This window comes from Dendropsophus ebraccatus, chromosome 4, assembly GCF_027789765.1.
Source record: "Dendropsophus ebraccatus isolate aDenEbr1 chromosome 4, aDenEbr1.pat, whole genome shotgun sequence".
Classification (NCBI taxonomy): domain Eukaryota; kingdom Metazoa; phylum Chordata; class Amphibia; order Anura; family Hylidae; genus Dendropsophus; species Dendropsophus ebraccatus.
In genome coordinates, this window is record NC_091457.1 from 35,405,513 (window position 1) to 35,431,444 (window position 25,932).

General features: G+C 42.0%; 1 protein-coding gene across 3 annotated transcripts in view; it reads left to right on the forward strand.

Annotated features, from left to right (window-relative positions):
- The window catches only part of ATG2A (autophagy related 2A), a 68,977-nt gene that overhangs the window by 36,687 nt on the left and 6,358 nt on the right, over window positions 1-25,932 (forward strand). For all 3 annotated transcript variants that reach the window (XM_069965516.1, XM_069965517.1, XM_069965519.1), the window contains exons 20-33: window positions 1,667-1,812; window positions 2,458-2,608; window positions 2,719-2,912; window positions 4,075-4,155; window positions 4,392-4,498; window positions 6,678-6,770; window positions 7,468-7,538; window positions 9,146-9,222; window positions 11,110-11,280; window positions 20,506-20,629; window positions 21,242-21,459; window positions 21,579-21,808; window positions 24,028-24,163; window positions 24,345-24,554. In XM_069965516.1, coding sequence (XP_069821617.1) covers window positions 1,667-1,812; window positions 2,458-2,608; window positions 2,719-2,912; window positions 4,075-4,155; window positions 4,392-4,498; window positions 6,678-6,770; window positions 7,468-7,538; window positions 9,146-9,222; window positions 11,110-11,280; window positions 20,506-20,629; window positions 21,242-21,459; window positions 21,579-21,808; window positions 24,028-24,163; window positions 24,345-24,554 — 2,009 coding nt within the window. The remainder of the gene's footprint in view (window positions 1-1,666; window positions 1,813-2,457; window positions 2,609-2,718; window positions 2,913-4,074; window positions 4,156-4,391; window positions 4,499-6,677; window positions 6,771-7,467; window positions 7,539-9,145; window positions 9,223-11,109; window positions 11,281-20,505; window positions 20,630-21,241; window positions 21,460-21,578; window positions 21,809-24,027; window positions 24,164-24,344; window positions 24,555-25,932) is intronic.

Below are 25,932 nucleotides of genomic sequence, written 5' to 3' on the forward strand. Positions count from 1 at the left end.
CACATTCTGACCCCGCCCCCCTTCAAAACCGCTTGTACCTTTGGATAGCTGCTTTTAATCCAAGATCTGTCCTGGGGTCCATTCAGCAGGTGATGCAGATATTGTCCTAAAAAAATAACTTAAACTTGCAGCCCTGTGTCAAATTGGCGTGGCCTAGAGCATCTATGCATTAGGCTTGCACCACCTCTCCGTCCCTCCTCCCCACCCTCCTCATCATTAGGAATGCCCTGGGCAGTATTTTTCCTATTCATCACCTGTGTGAACGCTGCACAGGTGCCTTAATGATCCTGCACATTTGCAGTGTTCAGACAGGTGATGAATAGGAAAAATCCTGCTCAGGGCATTTGTAATAATGAGGAGGGATGGAGAGGCGGTGCAAGGCTTAGGCACACACTTTAGGCCACACCAATTTGACTCAGGGCTGCAAGTTTAAAAGTTGTTTTTTAGGACAATAACTGCATCACCTGCCGAACGGACCCCAGGACAGATCTTGAATTAAAAACAGCTATATGAAGGTACAAGTGGTTTGTGGGGTCAGATTGTGGGTACAGAGTCGCTTTAAGAACTCATGCACACTCTGCTTTGCTAAGCATTCATGTGTAAGGGGTTTCAGAGGGATATCTGCTGTGTAGGGGTGTTTATGCAACAGCTTTTTGAGGTGCATGGCCTGCTTTAGCATTTAGCAACAATCAGCTGAGACCATCCTGTGTGGATAATACAGAAGTTTAATTTGTACCATTGTGGCAGCAACTAGAATGCGTTTTCAGGAGAGATCTTTTCCAGCATAAAAATCATGTATTTTCTGAGCAGGCAAGCCCTCCTATAATAAATATATATCAAACTGATGGTTTGATCAGAGGGACACGCTCAATAGACACATCTCCCTCAGGGCTGGATATAAGTCAGGGAATAGTGTTCAGCGAGTACATAAATGCTAAGGGCTCTTTTACTTGAGTGGAGCATTTTTAAATGCTTGAGTGCTTAACCCGAGCAATGAACCCCATGTTTAAACAAAATATGTAATAATTAGATGAAAAAATAAGAGCTCTGGCGGTATGCAGACAATCGCAGACAGTTATTGAAAGTGTACGGCCACTTGAGTACCACTATGCTCCATTGAGCACTATGCTAACCAAGAATGCTCACTCAAGACGAATAGGAAACAGTGGAGAAGCATTCTCCTAGTAAGCAGTGTGTATTAGTTTTTTTAAAAAGTCTTGGTGTGTCCAAGATGACACCACCCGATTGAATATTCCAGCACTGCGCTCATCCAGCACACTCCTGAGTGCTTTACATGGGTACGTGAGCTACATGATACTTTTTCCTGACTGATAACTATTACATTTTATCCACTGGGACTCTTCTTCTCCACTTTTGCCTACCAGACTAGGAGTTGTACATTTTGGTAGAATTTTGTCTTTGGATAAGGATAAACATATACGGGGGCTAAAGTCCTGTCCTTCAAATTGTATTAAACATGACATTTCTGATATAAGAGGCGTACAGTATTTTGCTATTTATATCGCAATAACATCCATTCTCAGCCAAGCAGCATGTGTATTTAGTCAGCAGGTTAAATCCCTTTATACATTTGATCAGCTTTTATATATCCATTATGGTTCTGTCTTTTCATCCTTTTTGTTTTGTTTTTTTACAATGTTCACAGATTCTGATTCGGAAGATGAAGATTCCCATTTCTACTCTGTAGATGAGATTGCGAAGTGCAGGAAAGGGTCACAGGACGGTCAAAGCTTCTTCTCTGCTGCTATCACCATTTTAAAAGGACGGATTACAGCTTGGACTGAAGCCAAGGTATGGTTCTTTCCACACAGTGTTTTGGTGTAAATTTGCCTATGCACCAGAAAATTTCCCAAAGCGTGCAGTAAATGTATCCATATCCATATACCACCATCACCTGGCAGAGGCACTGTGGCTTCTGTTGGGTTTACATTTAATTGCTGGAGTAGTACAGACCTAATAATAGGGACCTATGTAAAAAAACTTGAACTATATGGTATATGTTTTTTTTAACATGGAAGTCTATGTATGAGGGATTTCTCTTTGGCCTCCATCATAACAGAGGACGATGGACGTTGTGAGAACAGCCCTAACAGCCTAACTTTTTTCTCTGTTCACATTCAGGCTATAGATCCCATTTGGGTTTCCATAGCTTTTGACTAAAAGACTAACACAAGATACAGGAATTTTCTTAAACTGCAAAATGACCAAAACATTGATGGATTCCATTCAACTAAACAGTGGTGTCTGTGTGGATCTATTAGACATCAGATCTGTCAAAGCTTTTCTTAGAGTCAGAAGCCATGCTGCTAGTTTGAGCATAGCGTTATTCTTCCTTTTTACACGTTTTCACCGTGATAATAAAACATAGCTGAGGATATATGATGGGGTTGTTTTCTTTACTATCAGACAGGTTTTCTTTTTCTTTTTTTGTCACAGAATGAGGGAAACAAGAAGCAGGAGAACCACCATGGTGAAGTCGTTCTTGATGTTGAAAATGGTCGGATTTTCAGTGTCTCAAAGTACAAAGGCAACGCGGACCTCAGCTACCTATGTATAGAGTCTGACATTGTGTCTCTTTATCACAAAGGTATTTGCAGTGACAATCTGATGTGTTTATCACATAATGTGGCTGCTAGAATATTCATAGATATTTAGCCTCCTAATAATAGCATTTGTGTTGATTTTTATTCTTTTTAGCCTTTGTAGAAGATTATTCACCACCAGTCACTTTAGAAATTCCCACTTTTGTGCCGCCTGTAAACTTGAACCCCACAATATACATCTCTGAAGAGGGGGTCTCTGCCCAGCTGTCAGGAGCTCGAAAAGACAAGAGCTCCAAGATGCTGTCACTTTCTGTCCGTATTGACCTGAACCTTGTGAAGAATGTGAAGGTATCTCTCATGTTTATTAGATTCAATAAGTAAAAATGAAAATGGTGCATAATGTAATAAAGTAGCAAAAAGCATGTATGGAATATGAATTCTAAGGTTCAGAAATTTTTATTATTGCAGATACAATATAATACGTTACAGCTTTCAATATCTACAGCTTGGTAAAAATCTGTGTAGGTCTTTTGCTAACTTTGCTGCATAACTATAGGTTTGAGAGGTTTTTTTTTTTAGGAGCAGAGTATAGCTGGTGCCATACACCTTCAATACCCACGGCTGCACAATCGTTCTGCTGTCAGTTATCTCCCCCATCCATCCCCCATCCTCCCCTGTGTTCGTTATGGCCTGGGGTAAGCCACAGCCAAAAATCTCTGGCTGCGGCTTTATCTCTCCCAGAACAACGAGGTCAGGCAGTAATTTTCCATCACGCCTGACCCCTGTCACCAACTATATCCTCCCACTGTGGATGGTCGGGAGTGCCCCATATGCCATAAACAGCGAGTACGGCTGTCAAAAATCTAAAGTGTATGAGGATCTTTAGTATGGCCTTCTTCTGGTGTAATGTAAAGGGAATCTGTCTCTAGGTTTATGCTGTCCTATCTGGGACACGGTTTACAAGGATTTATTTCCTACATTGTTCCATGGAGACAATTAGGGTCCTAATGATGATTTAGGGTGAGGACCAAAAGACACAATCAGACTCAATTGTTGTATCTATTACACAGAGCGAAAATCAGTCAAATCGCCTGATTCGGCTAATTATTACTCCATATTATAGGGCCCTTGTCAATGTCATAAAAAATTATTTTGATGTATCGCAGAGACATGTCAATAGTTTTGATCAGTCAGGGCCCAAGTGTTCAGTCCCCTACTGTTTCCTGGATATACCCAGGAGAAGCGCATGGCTGGAAATGGGCTCTATAGACTTAAAATCAAGCAAGCCACGGGGGAGGGAAGCGCTCAGCTTCGTGATTCTCCTGGCCCTATACAGAAATCAGTGGGGGTCTTAACACCCAGACCTCAACCAATCAAAACTTTTGACAAGTCTCTGCAACCAAAGTGTTTTCAAATGAAAGGCATTCTTGAAAAAATTATTTATTATTTATTGTAACTGAAGCCTCCTTGTTCTGTGAGGAGCTAAGCATATGTCTGCTTTTTTCTCCAGGAATTTCTGGTGGCTCTGAGACTTGATGGTGCCACTTTACGTCACCATATGGCACTCCCGAATCAAAGCTGGCACAGTCAGGTGAGTTATTTTTATTCTATAAAGGCAACCTTAGTGCGGTTGCAGGGATAATAAAAAATAAACATATATGACATGTTGTGGTGTTGGTGAGGGTTTATTTATAGAGATATATTCAGGAATATCAATGGGGCCAGGCTGCCCCCAGCACAGTGAGATTGGCACATGCCCCATGTTGCCATGTAGCTCTAGCCTTATTTTGCATTGTCTTGTAATTTGTCTTCTTTCTCTGTGCTTAGATCATGGATTTTCTGGATGTGGTTGATGATCCCATTTTAGGCTACAGCCCTCCAGCTGTCATTACAATTCTGCACACCCATCTCTTCAGCTGTGCCGTGGATTATAGGTAATTTAGTTAAAGGGAACCAATCACCACGTTTGTGCTGATTGAGCTCCCAGAATGGCTGTGTGCACCTTGCAGTCGGCCCTCCGGTGGTTTTGGGCTTCGTGGTCTTCATGTGCGGTAAAATGCATTTTAATCCGACACACGAGGCAGGGGAAGAGCCGGAAACTAGTCATCTGGGCTGTGGCTAGTCACAGCTCTCTCTTCTGTCAGCGTGATTTACGCAGTTATTGACAGACAAGGAGGCCCATTAATTCATATATAAGTAAAAAAGAATGATTCCAAAATAAATGCAAGTATGTTACTATGCTGCAGCAGAAAGCTTGCTTAAAGGGGAACCCCAGCGATCCCGTAAAAAAATAAAATGCACAAAAAGCATATGTTTGCACTCACCAATCCACTTTTTGTTTGACACCTTTCTCACTTGTGTAGGCTGCTCCTAGCCCCAGATTCAAACTTTTACAAATAATCCCATATTGATATCATGGCACCCAGCCGGGAAACTACATCTCCAAGCATGCATTGCATATACGAGCCAAGTGCCAGGTATCGGTTCCGAGCATTCTGGGCATTCTCCGTCTGCCTGAAGCACCTGCTGGGCCTGCCCCTCCCGGGCCACCCACTAGGCATATTTATATATGCATAGTTAGGCCGCTTGTTACGGGCTGCTTCCTGCACATGCGTGGTAACAAGTAGCCTAAATATGCATATATGAATATGCATAGTGGGCGAGCCGAGTAGGTACTCTGGACGGACAGGCAACGCCCAGAATGCTCCTAACCCGTAAATTAGCATAACCCAAATTATCAGTCCTAAAGTAAAGAGCGGCTCAGTCATATCAGCAGGTTCATAGTCCTTTAAGGAAAACACTGTGCCTTAATATATCTGGGCCCTGTGAAATGTATATAACAGAAAGGTTAGTGCCACAAAATTGTAGACAATTTTGGAGAAATCCCTTCTATACAACTGAAATCTCATTCTGTGCAACCTCTGTGATTATTGTTCTTGAAAATAAGCACATAGGATGGCAGTACGGGATTACCCGATCTTACAAGAGCCTGAATTCTTGTTTTATAGCTGTTCATTTGTGGATAAATCCATCCCATGAGCCATGTCATGAGGAAAGTATTTTATACAACCGCACCCATACTAATAACCTACATACACACCTCCCATTTCCGAACACCCCCTTTCTGTTTGTCACAGAGCAAGTGTGTATATTTGGGTTTTTTTAGGTTAGCAAATGCAAGAAAAACATGAAAATTTGGTGTGGCCATGTTTAGGAGTATGGTATCTGGAGTCCCTTGTGGCTTTGTTATTGTTACAGAAAATTTCTTCTTATGTCGTTGATCGCGTATTTTGATCTTACCTTAAAATCCATTGTTAATCGTTCTCAAGTGTTTTAGGGTAAACACTCATCATTCACAGTATATAGATAGGAACGCAATTACGATCATTTGCAGTGCATCTATGAATGAAATTACAATCATATGTAGAAACATAATTACTATGAGTAGGAGTCTGAATTAGGAATGAGAGAATTTACAGTAGGAACGAAGCAAATCACTTTGTTCCTATCTGTATTCAGCTCTTTGGGCTGTGGGTCTTTGAAGTGTGCACTGCTCCGTGCCGCTCCTCCCCGACTGCTGGAAAAAGATGAATCCAGTCCTGGTAAACTGGGAGAAGTTTCCAAAGACTGGGAAGTCCCGCCCCCAGTGCACCAAAATGTCTCATTAGTATATAGATTAAACTACAAAGTACACGAAAACAGCGCCAAGGATGAAGGTAAGAAACTTACCTTCATCCTCAGCACCCTGTGTGCTATAGGGACAAATAACAGGTTAGATGCTTTTAACCTGATAGTTTCCCATTAATGGATACATCTTTCACATGATATGAAATAAGGTAGTTTAGAACACCATTCCATAAGAGATGAGCGCAACTTGAACACGCTTGAGCCCGATCGCTCCACATTTACCTCCTGGTGATTGAAGAAGTAGGATGCAGCCTATGACTCCCTATGGCTGCATCCAACCTCTTCAGCCACTGGTAACTAACTTGAGCATGCTCGAGTTGCTCCCATCTCTGCATTCCATGTTTCATTTTTTGCCAGTCAGAAGACACATTAGATTTTGTGTTGGAAGCTTTGCTAGCCTAAATCTCATATACCTTCTCTTGTCAGACCACTCTACCTCCCTGTCAGAGTCCTCCTAACAGCCGAAACGTTTACTCTGTCTAGCAACATAGTGGTGGACACCTCAACCTTCTTGCTCAGGTGAGCTGTGTGGGAATCTCTGTTTACAGGCTTTTCATTGTTATCATATGCAGATGTTTGCTGCTTGTGTGTCTCTTCCCCTTTTCATATCCCTCCATTCTAGCAAGAGCAGGTAGGAAATAAGGTTGGTTTTTGATCATGTAAATATCACTGGAGGCAAATGAGAGACCAGAAAGTGGTCTATTCAGTTATGAAGGAATATTCCTGACATGGAGGGACAAATGTATGCACTTGTTACATACAGATTGTGGGGGGGGGGGTTACTCTTTCCATTAGAAAAAGATGAAATTTCTAGTGAACATCCATAAGCAGTCACAACATAAAAGCCATACAAGGGATCCAGAGATCTGCAGTATGCCTTTTAACAGTGTTCCCCCAACCTGTGACTCAAGGCATGCTGGGAGTTATGGTTTTGTAACAGCAGGAGAGCTCCAGGTTTGGGACCATTTCGGTAGAATCTGTGCAGGTGAGGTTCTGTAAAACCTAATTCACTTGTCTTGTACTATAATTTGGTTCAGGGTTTGGTAGTTTGTGGGGTTGAGTTCACTTATTTCTCTAGGCAGTCCACCGTCTCACCCCCAGATGATGATGCCACCCTACAGCACTGGCTTTCATCTCCCATGTATTCTCATATTCTGCTTGCTCCTCTATACTATGTCTTCTCTTCTGTTCTCACTACTTTTTCTTTTCTTCTCAGGTTTATTTTAGATGACTCTGCTCTATATCTGTCAGACAAATGCGAAGCCGAGGTTACAGATTTAAAGAGAGGTACGAATCTATTTTGACCAGTCTACTGATCACATCTATAGCATGATAATGGAAGCGACATCCCTGGAAGTTAGTGTGAAGAATATAAACTATGTACATGAAAATAAAGTGACAAGATTACCCTGGAAGTAAATGCATATAACTTTTTTGAGAACAGTTGGTGCATTTGCCATCCATTTGTTTTTTAGATGTTCTAGTCATTACTGCCATCCAAGTCTGCTCCTTCATTGAAATGTTCAGTGATTTGTATTATGCAGCAGAGAATACTTGTGGTAGAGGGTCACAATACTGAAGGTCTCAGTACATGATAGCTTCAAAGTGACACTGTCACCCCCTTTTTGCATTATGACTTCTCTACACAGGGGTAAAGGGTAGATTTTGCGGTTTTCATTCTTATTTTATATAATACGTCATGGTGATTCTTCCAGTTAAAAGTGAACTATCATCTGCGGATTGTGCCACCTGGGTTGGGCTTCTCATCTCAAGCACCACTTAGCCCCCACACAATGCTGCCGTAGACCCCGCCCTCTGTGACATCATAGCCGTACTGGCCCCTCCCCCTTGACAGCCATTGGAACGGGCCGGCCTAAAGGTCTAGGCCCCACCCCCTCTAGGTCAGGCCATACCAATGGCTGCCGAGGGGGCAGGGGCTATGCGCCGATGACGTCATGGAGGGGTGGGGCCCACTGTGGTGATGTGGGTGGGGCTAAGTGGCGCTGCACCTGTGAAGCCCCGCCCAAGTAGCTCAATCTGCAGATGATAAAAAAATCACTTTTTACTGGAACAAGCACCATGACGTACGATATAAAAAAATAAGGTATGAAAACTGCAAGAATTCAAAAGTCATAATGCAAAAAGGGGGTAACAGTGTCACTTTAAGATTCTCTGCTGTCCATTAATTGTCTATGTTCACTTTTCATTTCTTGGGAGGTCTATTCTGAGGTGCGAAACATCAGAAAGCCGCTAATTTTACATCTATTTTAACGGATTAAATTGCTTTGAATTGAATGGAAACTGGTTAATTTGGAATTTAGAATGTGAGCCCCATTGGGACTGATGTGAATGATAACAAGCTCTGTGCAGTGCTTGGCTATATTGTCAGCGTACATATAAATAATTACTATTACTGACATATATGTCCACTAGAGGGCAGTAATTTCCTTGCGGTTCAACTTCAAATCTATTTCTATTCTGTTGGACTCTACTGACAGTAACTTTCAGTTTTCATACAGTTTAAAAGGGTTGCACAATCTAAGAAAGATGTGGCTGTTTTCTTCCAAAACTGCACCACCCCTGTCCACAAGTTGTTTGTGGTATAGTTCTTGTCACTTCTCTAGAGCTGTAGCAGCAGACACAACCTTTGGACAGGTTTCTGGAAGATAGCAGCCACGATTTTCTCATCCAGTCATATCATTACTGAACAACATCATACCCTTTCCTTCCTTCATAGAGGAAGATGGAAAGTATACTGGAACCACAGGCTTATTTTTAATCATTTATTAAGGAAAAATATCTTCTGCCTAAGAAACTGCATCCTTCAATGCTCTATTAATAGGGGAATAGCATTTCTTGTTCTTTCTTTCTGATTGTCTATTTCTTGTTCTCAGAATATGTCTGTGTTTTGGATGTGGATCTCTTAGAACTGGTCATCACCACATGGAAGGGAAACTCTTCATCCAAACTGGTAAGAATGTGATGATTGTAATCCATTGTAATGAGTGAGGGTGAAGCATGGTCTCTTCTAAAACACAGCTGCAACCATAGTGGAAGGAGACGTGTAGCGTAGCGGTCTTAGCCATGCACCTACATATGAGGAAAACCATATTTACTTCAATCCATTCAAGTAATTTCTAGTCATGCCTAGTGAATACACAAGGCCCAGGTCATTTCCTTGCTGACCAGTCAGACAGTCTGCCGCTCTGTGCAGTATGATAGCTTGCAGTTTACCAGTATGTATAACAAGATAAAAGTGCGATATAAAATGGATTTAATGAGTTAATACTTATAATGACTTCATATTGGATAATGGCTCCTCTTTTATTTCCTTGAATTGTTTGTTTGCCTTGGGTAGGAGAACATTTCATAACACTATTAAAAATTAAGAGACTTACCAGAAGTAATAAATGTAAAGCTGGAAAGTAGCTTAATGTCAGCTCAGCTAAAGGGCTTGTCCGTCATTGGCCTTGAAAAAAAAAAAAAAAAGGCCATACTCCTCTCTCTGATCTCTTATCACTACAGCGCTGCTGGTGCCCAGTTCCCACTCATTACTGCTTTCTGGTGATGTTTCAACACATGGGATATGCCTATTCTGTCAGTCGCTGGTTCACTGCTGTAGCAGGAATAAACTAGATTCCTAAGCTGCATGTCTGCCCAATTCTCAGGTGGCCCCTAATAGTCAACCCGCACAATTTTATTTGTGCTGTTTGGTATATTACAAACTACTGTTCTTACAAATTTTATGTTTTAAAGGGGTTGTCTTTTGCTATATAGCTGTGGTTATATAGAAAATAAAAAAGGAGCCTATGCTTACCTCTCCACGCTTCTCCGGTGTCTTGCTGCAGTGTCTCTGGTGTCCCCTGCTGACTGCAGCCCCACCATTTCTGAGACTTCTCAGTAGTAATAGCCCGCTTAGCCAGTCACTGACTGAAACGAGACCGCACTGTGGCCAGTGATTGAATTAGTGGGCTGTCACTTCCACGACGAGTCCATCTCAGAAATGGCAGGGCTGTAGTCAGTGGTGGACGCCAGAAACCCCTGCAGTAGGACACTGGGGAAACGTGGAGAGGTGAACATAGGCCCCTTTTTTTCTATATAACTGCAGCGCAAGTTTTCTAAGGCCATACTTCCCCTTTAAGGCTATAATGGGCCTAGTCTTTGAGCAGAAAATACTGGTAAGTAAGTGTGCACAGAAATGTGAATGGGGATTACAGTCAACCCATGAAGTGTGTACCAAGAGTGATGCACAGATGGGTGTGGATTTGGTTCATTTTCTTTATATAGAAACTTAAATGTCAGGGAAATGTCACAAAATAAATGAACTTGTGTATCACCTTTGGAAAAGCATTCCACTGTAGATAGATGAATGCCGTCAGCCATCCATCTCCATCCATTCAGCACCGAGTGGTCGCACCTGGCTGCCAGATGCAGATGCGTGAAGAGCGGACAGTAAGGAGCCTTTTACATGGGCCGATTTTCAGCAAGGAGCATTGCTAGAAATGCTCCTTCGGCCAATAATCACCCCGTAGCGATCAGCTAAGGAGCAGGAAAATGCCTGATCGTCGGCTGATCACATCTTTTGTGTTGCATGAAATATATATTGCTATCAGCTGCACATCTCCCTGTGTAAATAGGAATCAGGAGCCCTGCAATACCCATAAAATAAGACATGATAATAAGGCTTTGTACAAGTCATCATAGCCTTAATTGGAAGTGTTGCAAGCTACCAGGTTGTTAATGCATTTTCTTATTTTCAGTCCTGCAAGCTTAAAATTCTCCTGTAAGCTTCGGTCAACCTTAGGGGATTTATTGAAAAAGTTTTCTTTCTTATATTAGTTCTGTGTTCTCCTTCCAGGCTCAGCCTCTCTTTGAACTGCGATGCTCCAACAATGTCCTCCACATTCACACCTGTGCAGACTCCTGTGCCATGCTTGTCAACCTCACCCAGTATGTGATGAACAATGGAGATCTGCACTGCCCTCCAAAACCGGAGCCACCCACCGAGATCGCAGGACAGAAATTACAGGTACCAGCTTACTGAATAATAGTGGTTAAGACAATCAGAGTGGTAGTTATATATAATATTTTTTTTTTTTTTTTTTTTTTGGGTATGGGTTTTCAGAACAAGGACTAGCATGTGTAGGTTTGTATTCTACTAGAAACAGCGCTTACTTTTCCATAGGTGTTTTATGGTATTGCAGCATATCCCCATTCACTAAAGTAGTGCTGTTTTAAAGCAGGCACTTTTTTTCTAAATTGGGACAAGCACTTTAAATAGGTGAAATAATAATGAAAATTTTTTCCTGCCCCACTGACCTGTCCCAGCAAGCAGCACTTCCTGCTTTTTTTAAAAAAATCCAGGAAGCAGCTGATCAGCCAATCACTGTTGAAAAGAAAGCAGGAAAATCGCTCAGCGGGACCAGGCCAGTGGTGGTCAGGACAGGTGAGTATAAGTTTTTTTTTTTTTTGTTAGCCAATACACATACATTTTATTTTCTTGGACAATCCACATGCCACGGGTACATCGGGTCATGTGAGTATGGAGGATGGGGCCCCATACAGTTTCTTGCCAAGGGACCCCATGAATCCTAGCTACGCCCCTGGGTACAACATGCTTCTTTAGGAAGTCCGCTGCTGGTTATTTCATGTTCGTTTTTTCCTGTGTCCACTATAATGACATGAGACTGGAAATCAGCTAGGCTTTGATATTGAGACAGCAGGTCTAGTTTGTGTATTTTCCTCTGTAAAAAAAAAAAAAATACACGCACAGATAACAATGGAGGTTTTAAAAGGCAAATCTCTGGTGAATCCCAGATTTCTTGCTGTAGACTTGTTCTGTTATGTGAATAGCCACTGCTTGTAAAGAGAGCAATTCAGATAATTGGTATGTATAGAGGGATGTTCACACTGTCAGGTTTTTAAAAGGTAAGCATAACATAAAAAACTTCCCACCGCCTTTAAGTAAAAGCCTTCTGGTACTTTCTGGTAGAATCCATGATAAATCTGCCTGGCCCTGGGAAGCCATGCTTCTCCCTCTAAGCTCAGCTCACTTTTCATAAAATTGGCGTAGAGGCGCAGAAAGGCAAAAAGTTGTGTGCTTATCCTCAGCTTGTGCCAACATCTGCAGCTTTTGTATGCCAGGAAAATGGAGAACAGCTTTGATATATCCCGCCCTGTGTCTTTCCTTTATACGTGAGCTCCATTTATAATTCCTGTTAAAAACCTAAACGTGACCACACCCTTAGGTTATTACTTATAGAGGCGTCCCCTCAGGTAGTGTTCACACATTCAGGGTTTTAACTGCAGTAATTGAATACAAAGCTGGGAGCAGATCCTAAAAGGAAGACACCTGTAATATAATGATATGCAGAAATGAAACCTGAGCTGTGAAATTAAAAAATCTTAAAAACAGAGAGAGAGGTAGACACTTATATATTTTCTGTAAGTAGACACCTGGCACATAGCAATGGGAAAATTCTACTTAGCAATGGGAGCCTTAGGATAGCTTCACACGTACCGAATCCGCAGAGGATTTCACGCTGCGAGTTTGCAGCGAAATCCGCTGTGGATCCTGGTAGTGTGAAGGTCTTATGGGGTTACATATCCGCAGCAGATATGTAACCCCATAGACCTTCACACTACCAGGATCCGCAGTGGATTTTGCTGCAAACTCGAAGGGTGAAATCTGCTGCGGATCCGCTACATGTGAAGCTACCCTTAATGCAATTTTAGTTTAAAGCCTAATATTTATTTTAAAAAAAGCCTATAAATGTATGCTCTTGGCTAAAGTGCAAAGGCCCCTATACCCTTTTAATAACTGATGGCTGAACAGCAGTTACCTCTCCTGCTACCGCTAATTCTCCCCATACACAGGAACATTCAGTACAGCCGACTGCTCCTGTGTTCTTCATGAGAATTGGCGGGGGAAGCTGCAGCGAGAGCGCTCCCAATGTGTCTTGTTTACCAGAACAAAAGAGTCGGCTGTGATTTTCCATTATGGCTGACCCCTATCACCACCGACATCACCTGTCAGTGATCATTCTAGACAGCCCCATACACCTTATATTGACTGCCGGACCCTCCACATGCCACATTTACCCATGCTCACCTCCAAAGTAAAAGGTGTGGCAACAAAATACCAAAGAATTTAGAATTCATACTACGAGTAACACCCAACATGTGGTTTCCCAGATCCATGGTTTTCATTGTGTAGTTGCTGTGCTGGGTTACTGCAGCTAAGCTCCCATTCATTTAAATATGAATTGGTGGAATGATGATGAGAAATGTCTGGCATCGGCCACGTGGCTGAACACAAACACTCAGCATTCAACTCCTGGTATCTGAAGAAAACGAATGCTGCCCAATTTCCTGGCCACTTCTCTAGATAACCGGGTGTTGAATGTCAAGCATTTTTTGATGTTTGCTGACCACTAGAGCTGAGCTGCAGTTACCCAGAATCCACATCACGCCATGCACGGAGCTGTCTGCTTCCAACTTCGTACACTGTGTATTGCAGGTGCTGCTGCTCTGATAGTCAGCTGATTAGTGGGGGTAGTGGGTGTCAGACCCCACCGATCAAATATGTCCTTATAAAAGGTCACGAGTGGACCAGAAAGACCCCTAAACAATGCCCAAGAGGAGGTGATGCTTTTTAAGCTGCACTGTATCATCACACAGAATATTTGGAATAATAAGCTTATTGCATGGAATACAATGTTCTGTACAATTAGCTCTCAGAAACATGTGAAAACATGCCGTATAAAGCACCACAAATGTTCTGCTGCTTGAATAAATAATACAGATAAACGGTAGTATCACTTGCTATTACATACCTGATTTTTTTTTTTTTTTTTTTTTTTTTTAAATTAAAGTTATAACCTGTCTACCTCCCCCCCCCCCCCCTGAATTTTGGCGTATAACAAGGCCTCATGTGACCTTAGTTGATAAACAGCATCTTGACGGGCGTCCAAGTTCAGAGGATCCTCACTCCCAAATTCCATACTATGATGTTTTGCGGCTTCAGCCTCCTGGGTTCTGGCATCGGTAGTCCAAACACTTCCTTTCAGGCATTATTATTAATCTAAGTGCGGTAAACACATTGACATTTAAGGCCATTTTGCAAACAAGGGCCATTTTATTTTCTAAGGGAGTGCTGCATGGCCAGATTACCTATTATACTGGGATGTAAGGCTACAGCCATTGTTTTTGTTTAACTGTGTGTGTGATATGCAGTAGATCAAGACAATAAAATAATCACATTTCTTCAAGCTTTCTCACTTTTACACACTTTTTACACACTTTGCTTTATATCCTGAACCTACTTGATTGCTTTGGCTCATGTTGCCATTTTGCCCACCAACCTAAAATATGGCTGCAACTACTTAAAGGGGTTATGCAGCGAAAATCTTTTTCTTTCAAATCAACTGGTTTCAGAAAGTTCTATAGATATGTAATTTACTTCCTTTTAAAAATCTTAAATCTTCCCTTATCTGCCGCTGTATGTCCTGCAGGGAATATTGTTTTCTTTCCAGTCTGACACATTGCTCTCTACTGACATCTCTGGCCGAGACAGGAACTGTCCAGAGCAGGAAAGGTTTTCTATGGGGATTTGCCGCCACTCTGGACAGTTCCTGTCACGGACAGAGGTGGCAGCAGAGAGCACCGTGTCAGACTGAAAAGAAAACACTTCCTGCAGGATATACAGCAGCTGATAAGTACTGGAAGACTTGAGATTTTTTAATAGAAGTAAACTACAAATCTATATAACTTTCTGACACCAGTTGATTTAAAAGAAAAAAGATTTTTGCTGGAGTACCCCTTTAAGAAGCTCCCGTCGAAGGCAACCATTCTGATCAGCCAATGGACCTGTGTCCCACTCTAGGCTATTGTGGTAATCCCTACTATGTTGGACAATATGGAATGACACATCTCTAACACTTAAAGTGTCACTGTCGTGAAATTTTTTTTTTGCAGAAATCAATAGTCCAGGCCATTTTAAGAAACTTTGTAATTGGGTTTATTATCCGAAAAATGCATTTTTATCATGAAAAAGCAGTTTGAAGCTCTCCCCCCTGTCTTCATTGTTCTCCTATGGAGAGAGCTAAAGAAAAGACCAAAACAGGACAACAAAGAGTTAATCTACAAATCCCTCACGGGATATCTCCTGTGACAGTCACCAGTGACCTGTCTGAGCTCAGATTACAGCTGTCACCCAGCTCCGTGCCTGTAATCCTCTGTTATCTGCTTTCTGCTGCCGGCTAACGCCCTCCTTCCTCCTCCCCCCTCCCCTCTCCCTAGAACAGACAGGGTACGTCTCCTGCAACAAGTCACAATTTTCAGATTTTTTGGAGTGGATGAAAAAGAGGAAGGAGGGGGGGACCTGGGAAAAGGCTTTTTACATGCAGATAATGGCAGATTTGGCTAATAAACCCAATTACAAAGTTTCTTAAAATCGTCTGGACTATTGATTTCTGCAAAAAAAAAATAAATACGACAGTGACTCTTTAAATTTACATATTTTCTGAATCTTTTTTTTCCATTGGAAGAATATGCCAAATACACAGGTCACCGCATAAACCAAAAAACTGGTTTTGCAAGCAGTAAATCTCCTGTAATCAGAGCGTGGATCTGCGGCCTCCTTTGTGGGCAGGCTTACTTTCCATCCGCTGACCTGCAGGCTGATCCAGCAATGACTTATTACAAGTAGTGATGGATAAAAGCAGTGCACTCCCCAGTGGGAAGGAGTACTAGCTCCGACTGATGTCATACGAATACAATCTCCATTGGGAATGATTAGTGGCGGCTGCTTATGTCATGCTAATAAAATCTCCAGCACCTGTCTCTGTTTAAAATTCTTGGGCTTTGCCAAATATATTTTTCCTGTCTGTACCTCTGTTAAATTTTGAGAAAGATGAGTAGCAGTAATCTTGTCCTCCCATCACTTAGATTGACACAAGAAGCATGGCCTCCTGAAGTAGCCAAAACTGCATTCTTACTATTCTAAATGTGAGTGTCAGATATTGCAGCCAAGTAATTCAGTAAATGGTGATTTCATGTTCTCCTGGGGCTTTGTTAAACTATTGCTGGACGGTGAGAGAAAAATGAATCATCATTTACAGATCTGCAAAAATCTTTCTACTAGGACATGAGGTGTTATTCCTCCCCTCCTACAATTAGGTTCTGTGAGGCGCATGGTTCAGCACATCTGGATGCCAGGGCTCACATTTTCCACCCAATTATTGTATATGAATAAGAGCATGTTGAAGGCGGTGTACCTTCAGATGTAGCTTTGAATTTATTTAGCACTGCAAGTAAACCTGGATTGTTTAAAGGGGTTCCTCAATTTTTTTTTTTTTTATTGGTGATTGTACCTGGTATTGCACTTTGTCCCATTAACACCACCATTCAGATATTATTAGAGGACCAACCTAAGGATAAATATCAACAAAAAGAACCCCTTTAATTTAGATAGCGTTTAAAATAGTTAAATGGTCACTGTTGTGTCACAAACTGTATAGATCATTATGTATAAATCATTAGTAGTATTGAGTAGAACAAACTTAGGCATTTTTCTCTGACAAGATATATTACTATTTCCTACATCATCCAGCTTCTTTTCTACCCCTTTCCCAAACTTATCATTTACGCTAAAAAATATATATATGCTGTTCATTGAAGTCTATGGAGATGGGAGGAGGGAGTGGCTGGAATGAGATCGAGGTCTGCTGATACAAAGAAGGGCTCCAACAGCTTGCAGTTAGTGTTATATCTCATTAATATTCATCTCACTAATGTTCATGTACTGTAGGTCATAGTCTATTGTAGTTGGTGTCAAAGGCTGAAGACGCATCAAGGAGAAAAAGCATAGAGGATTGGCATCAGGCTTTTGCAGTTACCAGATCATTTCCAACTTTTGTTAAGGTAGTTTCCAAGGAATGGTGTGGGCAGATGGTCTTCTATGCTGCTGCTGCTGCTTCTGAGTGTGTGCTGTATAGATATAGGGGAGCAGAATCTCTTCTGCATGTGTACAGTGTATAGCATATCATGTGTACAATGTATAGAATCAATGGAGCTGCTTCATGAAGGGGCCGGCCGCTAACCATGAGTTCGATTCATGTGTAATTTTACCTAATGGTACATCCTCTTTAAATGACACATTTAGCTCTGCTTTACATGTATATGCAAATAAAATAAAAGTCAATAAAATGGTCCTGGGCACAGGAAGCCACATTTACTTGTGTATACATCCTATTTATTTCTGTTTGTCTGTATAGTATTTGTATGTGTCCTATATTGGTCGAAGGAGCAAGTAAATAGATTGTAAGCCCTTGCGGGCAGGGTCCTCTTCCTACATGTACCAGCCTGTCTTTTGCCTTCATGTAATGTGTCCTGATCTTGTACTGTTCCTGCTTGTTACCCCTATGAATTGTTTAGCGCTCTGGAATTAGGGGCACTTTATAAATAAATAATAATAATAAATACTAATGAAGTGACGGTAGACCATCCCAGATCTAAACTAAACTAAAATCACTGCTTAAAGTGACACTCTCACCTCCTTTGTGTGAATGGGCGGGGCCTCGGGGCATTAGAGCCACTTAGCCCCGCCCACCGTGTCACCATTGGTCCCGTCCCCTCGTCGACAATTGGAACAGGCTGGCCTAAAGGTCTAGGCCCCACCCCCTCTAGGTCAGCCCACCAATGGGCGTCAAGGGGGCAGGGCCAACGGTGGTGCGGTGGGCGGGTTAAGTGGTGCTATTGCCGCAAGGCCCCGCCCACTTAACACAGTCTGCAGTTGATAAAAGATGACTTTTTACTTGAGCAAGCACCACGACGTATGATATAAAATAAGGTATGAAAAACGCTAAATTTACCCTTTTAAACCTGTGCAGAGATGTCAGAATGCACAAAGGGGGTGACAGTGTCACTTTAAAAAGTGAAAACACACATGCAGGTTGTGGTGTAGTTGCACGGGGGCTTGTAAATGCATCACGTTAGTTTCCCATTGTAAGTAATGGAAAAATTGTAGAGTTGGAAGTTGCAGCGCAGCTGTATTTAGATTGTGCCGGTAATGATGAAATCTGTTTCTGGTGCTTTTTGAATGATGACCCATCCTTGGAATAGGCAATCAGTATCTGATCAGTAAGGGATCGACACCCAGCGCCCCCATAGACCAGAGCCACTGTGTCCGCATACACAATGAACAGAACTGGAAGCAGACAGCTCTGTACGTTGTGCAGTGGTCATGCTGGGTTACTGCAGCTCAGCTCCCATCAATTCAGTATTCCTAAAAAAAAACAAAAAACACTTTAATAAAATATTAAAACGAACGATAATGGTCCCGTGTAATAGAAGCCAACGATCAGCCGACGTGCTGTTGAAAGACATGTTGAAAGACAAATGACTGTGATAGCAGCGACCTGCTGCCGTCGCCCCGTGAAATAGGAGCCGCCGCTATCCTCTATGGGCTGCTTGGACGATCTAGCGATCACCCGGGCAGCCTCCCCTGCATTTACCGGCTTGCTGCCACTGTGTGTGGTAGCGTCGACAGCAAGCAGGGAACGAGGGGCAAACGAGCGCTGACAGTGCTTGCTTGCTCCTCTATGTAGCCTTGTGTAATAGGGGCTTTAGTTGGGGTTTGTGTGTAGGTGCTTGTTCTTGTAATACACTGCACCTGGTGTGAAGATGTACTTAAGGCATAGTATATCAATTGTGTTCTTATACGCACACTCCAGATGTGTAAGAAAACCATCTCTCTAAAAGCAAGTGGAATTTTCTATTTATTTTCACATTCCTGGCTTTTCAGTTCCTCCCTTTCTCAAAGGAATTTGTTGTGTTTAACCAGTTTGGCAGGGATAGCGATTCTTCCGCTGGTCGAGTAGTCCACTGTTAGCTTAGGAACCTCACTTTACTAGCAACCTGTCCATTAATTCCCACTTCATTATTATCTGCTGTCTATGAAACATTTAGAACAGGTCAGCACCTTAAAGATCTGCTAAGCCACAATAAACATGTGGAGTCAGTATAGACACCTGGTCAGTGTTGTCGTTCTCCTTTATACATTACTTACGTGCTTAACCACTGAGCCACTGTACTGCCCTTACAGCCCAGTCTCTCCCTGCCACCAAAGACATCATGTGATTACATTTCATACATACACACATCGTCTGACACCTAGTAATACAGCACATAAACCCCCTACTACCGGGTATACATACAGACATGCTAACTACTCCCTGAACTATGATACTTAGCAGGCTGTTGGCTAAGGCTCTTCTCTCTGGTACTGGTCAATGGTGGCTCTGCTATAGACCCTTTCTTTCTTTGGTGTCCTCTTTATATCCAAGGCCTTATTCCCACGTTCTGTGTTACATGGACATGATACTTGGAGCAGCGAAACTGTATGAATATATAATAAGTCAACTATGCAGCTGTGTCATTATAGTGCCCCGCATATTCATCTCGCTCAAAGCATCATATTGGGCATGCTCCAGTGTGGGGAAAGCTCTCCTCGACATGCCTTCCACGTCCAGTAAACATGGTACGTGGGAATAAGGCTTAACTCTCTAACTGTCCACACATCTGAGACCACCTTCTAACAGAACTGCCCTTTCCTGGCCACATCTGTCCAGACACTGCCCTCTCCTTTTGATCTAGCAAGTCTTTGATCAGTCTGTGCTCCCCCACTATGCACAAGAGGAATCCTGTCCTTATCTCTTACAGGATGCACAGCAGCACATATAATCACAGGGGGATGTGATGACCATCTAATATCACACCAGGTTACCAGCTAAAAGCATTCTACCTTCCTCCCAGCTATGGCCAGTCAGGACAAGGATATACCTGCCCCCACAGTATCTCCTTACCTATACGCAGATCTGTATAATATGCATTACATAGTACACATATATAGGAATTCTTTACACTGACTACTGGGACCCTTGAGAACAGGAACCCAAGTGTCCCCTTAGCTGGTCACAAATGCGCATAGCCGCTCTACTGATTGTCTGCAGAGATAGCTAAGTACACATCTCTATCTCCAGCACTCTCATATACAATGAATGGAGCCCATTTTATCTGTTACTACCCACCCCCATCTCGCCCACAATGCCTATGATGTAACCTTCATCTTATATGAAGTGCACTATTGCTTTGTAAATGTCCCCATACACATAAAAAATAAGCAACATTTTCTGTTTCTTTGCAAAATACATAGACAGCCAAACTTTATTAATAATGTTCACTTTTCTTTCAGCCTCCAGAGGGTCCATCTTCACTACCTCCATGTTTTCCTGCTGAGACTGCTCAAATTAACCAGGGAGACTTGACTGATGCCCTTATAGACACGGGAAAGAGCAGTAAAGAGCACTCAGAGGCAGGTGGGTATGGCATGACAATGACCCCCACCCTTTCCCAATAATGTGGAAACATGGGCATTTAACAGGAGGGCTATGATGTATAAAAAGGCAGTAATCTATGATCTAAACAGTAGAAAGCTACTCCCTGGATATCTGTAGAGGAGTGTGACAGATGTTTCATCATATCTCCCTTCCATTAACAACATGCTTGTTTGAGCTAAATATATGTTAATATACGGGATGGTAAAGGTGAATTCACACACAGCAGATTTTTTTTGCAGACATTTCTGTTATCAATTAGCTTTTTTATTCATCTGAATGGGATTATTTCTGCATCTCATACGCACATTTCTACACAAAATATTTATTTGTATAGCACCCACAACGCTCTATTCACATAGATGATACAATTGCAACCATTACTGCATGTAAATACACTGTTTGCTACTTCTTAGCCATTCTGCGCCCAGTCATTAGCCTGGGCTGCCTATGAAATGATAGATTATCATCTGATCAAATCCGATTTACTTTTATTTTTTTGCTGTGACTTGTGCCTTTCTGCGTTGTATTTTTCTGCCCATCATACATTCATTACCTCGCACTTATTTTTGCTTTTTTTCCCATTAAATTTAGGAGAGCCATTTCTTCGTCAGAGTTCCCCTGTGTCTGTTTACCTTTTTCCCGAAGAAGTACCCTCTGTGAACAAAATGCCGACAATCCATGCGTCGCCCCCACCTCCAGATTCACACTTATCACAGGAAAGTCTTGGAGGCTCGGATACCAGTGGAGATAGTGAGCTGACAGACACAGATGATTTCTGTATTCTTGATGCACCTGGGATAGGTGTGCCTGTGAGTATCAAACCACGATTCACCGAAACACTTGGCAGTCCAATGCTTGTCTGTAAGATATTTATAGGATAGTGAATAATTAATAATGTGTCTAATGCGTTCTTCTTTTTTTCCACCAGCCCAAGGACGGAGAACCTGTTGTGAGAAAACTAGTGGATAGCTTGATTTTGGTGAAGGATGGTCACTTTTCTCGCCCACTTGGCAGCACTGACCTATTAAAGCCTCCAGCTAAATTTCCTGTGCCTGAGACGCGTATAGTCTTAAGAGAGATCTCCGTTGTATGGCACTTATATGGAGGAAAAGATTTTGGCAGCAGCCGGCCAAACTCTGCAAGGGCACAGTCACCCAGGTATGTACAAAAGCTCTAGATCTATGTTTGGTGCTTTAGCATAGGTGTTTTTGCAGTGCTGCAGTATGTATTTACTTAGCAGACACTAACATGCTGGTTAAAGTGCATGATTTCCTATCTGATTCATAGTCCCATCATCACCTTATTCCTCATGCCCAGCATGGGGATATATACTTTAGGTCACTGTCTCAATGTTGGGCCTGGCATTGCTCCCCATCTCATTTTAGTCCCCATTGTATTCCTGGTCCCTTGCATGGCTGTACATCTCATTCCTTGTCCCGGTATAACTCCCCACCTTATTCTTGGTCCCCTGCATGGATTCATATGTGTAATTTTCTGATACCATTTGGCTATCATCACTCATGCATCATAAGTGCATACTTCACTTAAATAGGAGAAGGAAAGATTTTATTGTAGGCTCTGGTCACATGAGTGGAAACTATGATGTGCTATTGGATCTATTACATGACAGACACTGGCGCTGGCTGGTAGACGCTATTGACCTAAACCGGGTCTGTTGGTTTCCACTGTGCTGTCCACTGCCTGCATTAAGGTTTTTTCTTCCCATAAAAGAAACCCAGATCTGCAGTGTTAGTTACTTGCACAGACAGCAGAAGACAATGAAATAGCACCACTTTTGATTATTAAAATTTCCTCCTTTTTGTTCAAACAAGAAAAAATCCTCCTTTTTAATCCATTTTATAAAGCTTTCCAAACAAGTAGTTACACAATGGAGGCCACTGTGTAACTACGGATGTAGAAAGCTTTTTAATGTGGATTTAATAAAATGGAAAGTTTTTTTATCTCAAAAGGGTTGTATTTCCATTGTGTTCTGCAGAATCTACCAGATCTGAATGTAGTCTCATGCACTCCTTTGAGGTAATCATTTATCCAGTTAGGGTGTTGTACATAGACCCACCTTAGCCAGTAATAGCAGTGGGACCGAACAGTATTGGAGCAGGTGACCTGAGCACATTCACACATAAAAATTAGGCCACAGACACCCTATGAAAAAATGAAATTATCCTGGGCATTTCTGATTTCTTTTTTGGGGGCAAAGTTCCATCTTACTATATAGTCTCTTTATTTAGACTATATCAATATATTAATAGGCCTCAGGTTGTGAATGTCCAATTCTATTGCCGCTTTTGTTCAATAAAAAAAAAAAAAAAAAAAAAAAATTAGTCACATAGACAATGACTTTAATAGTCAGTAAGATACAGGGATCGGCACTCCCGTTCCTCATCCGGATAGCAAGACACATGTGGTAGCGCTATCGTCTTTTAGGTGGTGCTTAACCATGAAATTCAGCACAATTGCAATAGTGAACGAAGAGAGAGGGCTTGGAAGCACTCATCAAAATATGGAAAACATAGTTTATTTCACATCACAGTAAAAACCATTACACCGACCAGGCAGACAAGATGCCCATCACATACACAGAAGAGTGACGGCTGTTTCGCGCTGATTGCGCTGCCCCAGACCAGACTCACTGGGTGAGTGCTTCCAAGCCTTCTCTCTTTGTTCACTGTGATTGAAATTGAGCTTAGATTAAAATTGAGCGTAGAATTCGGCATGTATAGAGGTGAAGAGGAAGCTACATACATACCGTAGTTATAAAAATCTATCAACATTCTGACTATGGATCACAGTATTTTTTGTTTTATAAGACAGGTATTTTCTTGCTAAAAAGTATATCTTGCAAAAAAGTGGCGGAGACAGAGCGGTCCGACACTGTCACACCATCCTGACTACTTCCTTGATGGTTGGGCACAGGGCTGATTCAGCTCTGTGCCCAATGGTTAGATGAGCTGTGCAGCTACTGATGCACAGCCCTCTACCTCCATATGCAGTAGGCACTTACTGGCCAAGGTGTGCCTCACCATTAATTGGCTCAGCCAGCATTTCCTAAGTACTGGGACATAAAATGGGATCTACAGCAGGTGAGTACATTGTTTTCCCTGACATCCTAAGCATTTAAAACAATAAAATATTTCTACAGAATACCCCTTTAAAAGTGATTTTTTTTTAAAGAAATGTGTACATAAGGTAAATATAAGATAAAAAAAAATCCCTTCTGTGACTGTAGTTACGTGTATTGTGGCCGTCTTGTTCTTTTAATGCACTCATTGTTTGCTTGAAAATGTTATTAGGATTTCCATGGATATGATGGTTATTTTTGGGCCTGTAACACTGTCATGTTTTTGCTTGGTTTACAGAACAAGAGCAAGCATGCCAACTGCCCGTGGTTCTCCATCCCGATCCTCTGTGACAAACCGTCCTCAAAATACTTGGAGAACACAGGGTGGGAACGGCAGGATCCATGACATTTTAATGGAGATCCAGTTGACCAAAGTTAGTTATATTTCTTATATTTAGTGCACCATTTGCTTGCACTGGGATAGCCTCGCCTATGTATATTTATTGCAGTAGTCATTAGATGATTTCTGTAAACTGATAAAGACCCATTTGTCTTTTTGTTTTATAAAATTCACCCAAATTGGTTCCTATCTGATGTTCACATATCATTTTATAGGTGAGCTTCCAGCACGAGTCATATCCAGCACCATCTGAGCCAGTGGCAGAAAAGCTTCAAGTAGATGATGTGGCAGAAGTCCCTTTCGCCCGTCAAGTGTTTATAGTCCAAGAACTAGAGATTAGAGACCGTCTAACATCATCTCATATCAACAAGTTTTTGTACTTATACACTAGTGAAAAGATGCCAAGGAGGGCTCACTCAAATATGGTACGGCATGGGGGAACAGCAACGCACTTGCTATATATTGGCTGGGTTGAGACTAAGTGTCATACAGTATTTGGTGGGATGGATCTACTAGAGTTCACTATTGATCCTTATTACCACAGGTAATATTGGCTACTGCTGCTTGGTACTGGGCAATGTAGGAGAACTTATCAAACTAAGAGTCCTATTACACAGATCGATTATCTGTCAAATCGGGGCCATTCATGCAGATATTTCTCCGTGTAATAATGACAATGATCAGCCAAAGAAACCCCTAACTGTGGTGCTGTCCCATTCAACAAGTGATTGGCGGAGAGACCTGTCACTTCAGAGACTGGTTCAGAAGTGTGATCTGCCGCTGCAGTGACTGGGGAATCACACAGTGAAGCCCTTGCTGCACAAAGATCCAACAGCATAATAGGTTCAGTAAGCAAGCACCGATTTAGCAGATGTGGTTTGCAGCAGTGGTTGTTTCTTTCCTGTGGTGTCAATGATGTGTAATGTACAACGCACATTGGAAACTTGCATTTGGTGTATTAAAGTGGAAGAGCTCACAGCCCTAGTATGTTAAAAGGAGTCTTGTCAGGTCTAGTGTTCTGGCCAAGCCTCTGCAGGTCAGCAGCTTCTCTTCCATAATCGCTCTAAAATCGTTCCCATTTCATCATGACCATTAGGTCTAGCACTGCTTACATCATTGTGTTTGCTATTGAAATCCTGCACCAGACCTGTTAGTCAAGTTACAAGGGACAAGTTGCAATTATTAAAGGGATCAGGAAAGTTTGCCACGCTTTCATGACACCTAAGTGACCCAACAAAAGCATGTTTGCAGCTATCTGTTTACTATAAATGCCATTTATAGTAAACACATATACCCTAGGTAGGATGGATCTTGTTTATATGACTGATCCAGCATATAGGCAGGCTCCTATAAATGACCATGTTACTAATTATGAAAACTTCCTGTAAATTGTACCTGTCATTGCAAAAAAGTTTTTTGAAGTGTGGGAGGCACGTGTGAAAAATTCTTATTCAGGATCTCACTGATAAGACCCCCACGGATCAAGAAAAGAAGCAGGAAAAAGCATGTGGCAGCATGATTCACTTCCCTACTGTCAAACATCTCGGTTCTACGGCCCCATAGACTTAAGGCCCTATTACACGAAGCGGCCAATATCGACTGTTATGGACACTAGTCATCTTGTGTAATAGAAGACAACGATCAACCAACATGCTCTTGACTGATCGTTGTCTTGAACATGTTGCAAATAAACTATCACAATAGCAGCGATATGCTGCAGTCGCTCTGTGTAATAGGAGTGGTGGCAGCAGACCACCACTATCTTCTATGGGCTGCCCGGCCGATCTAGCGATCACCCAGGGA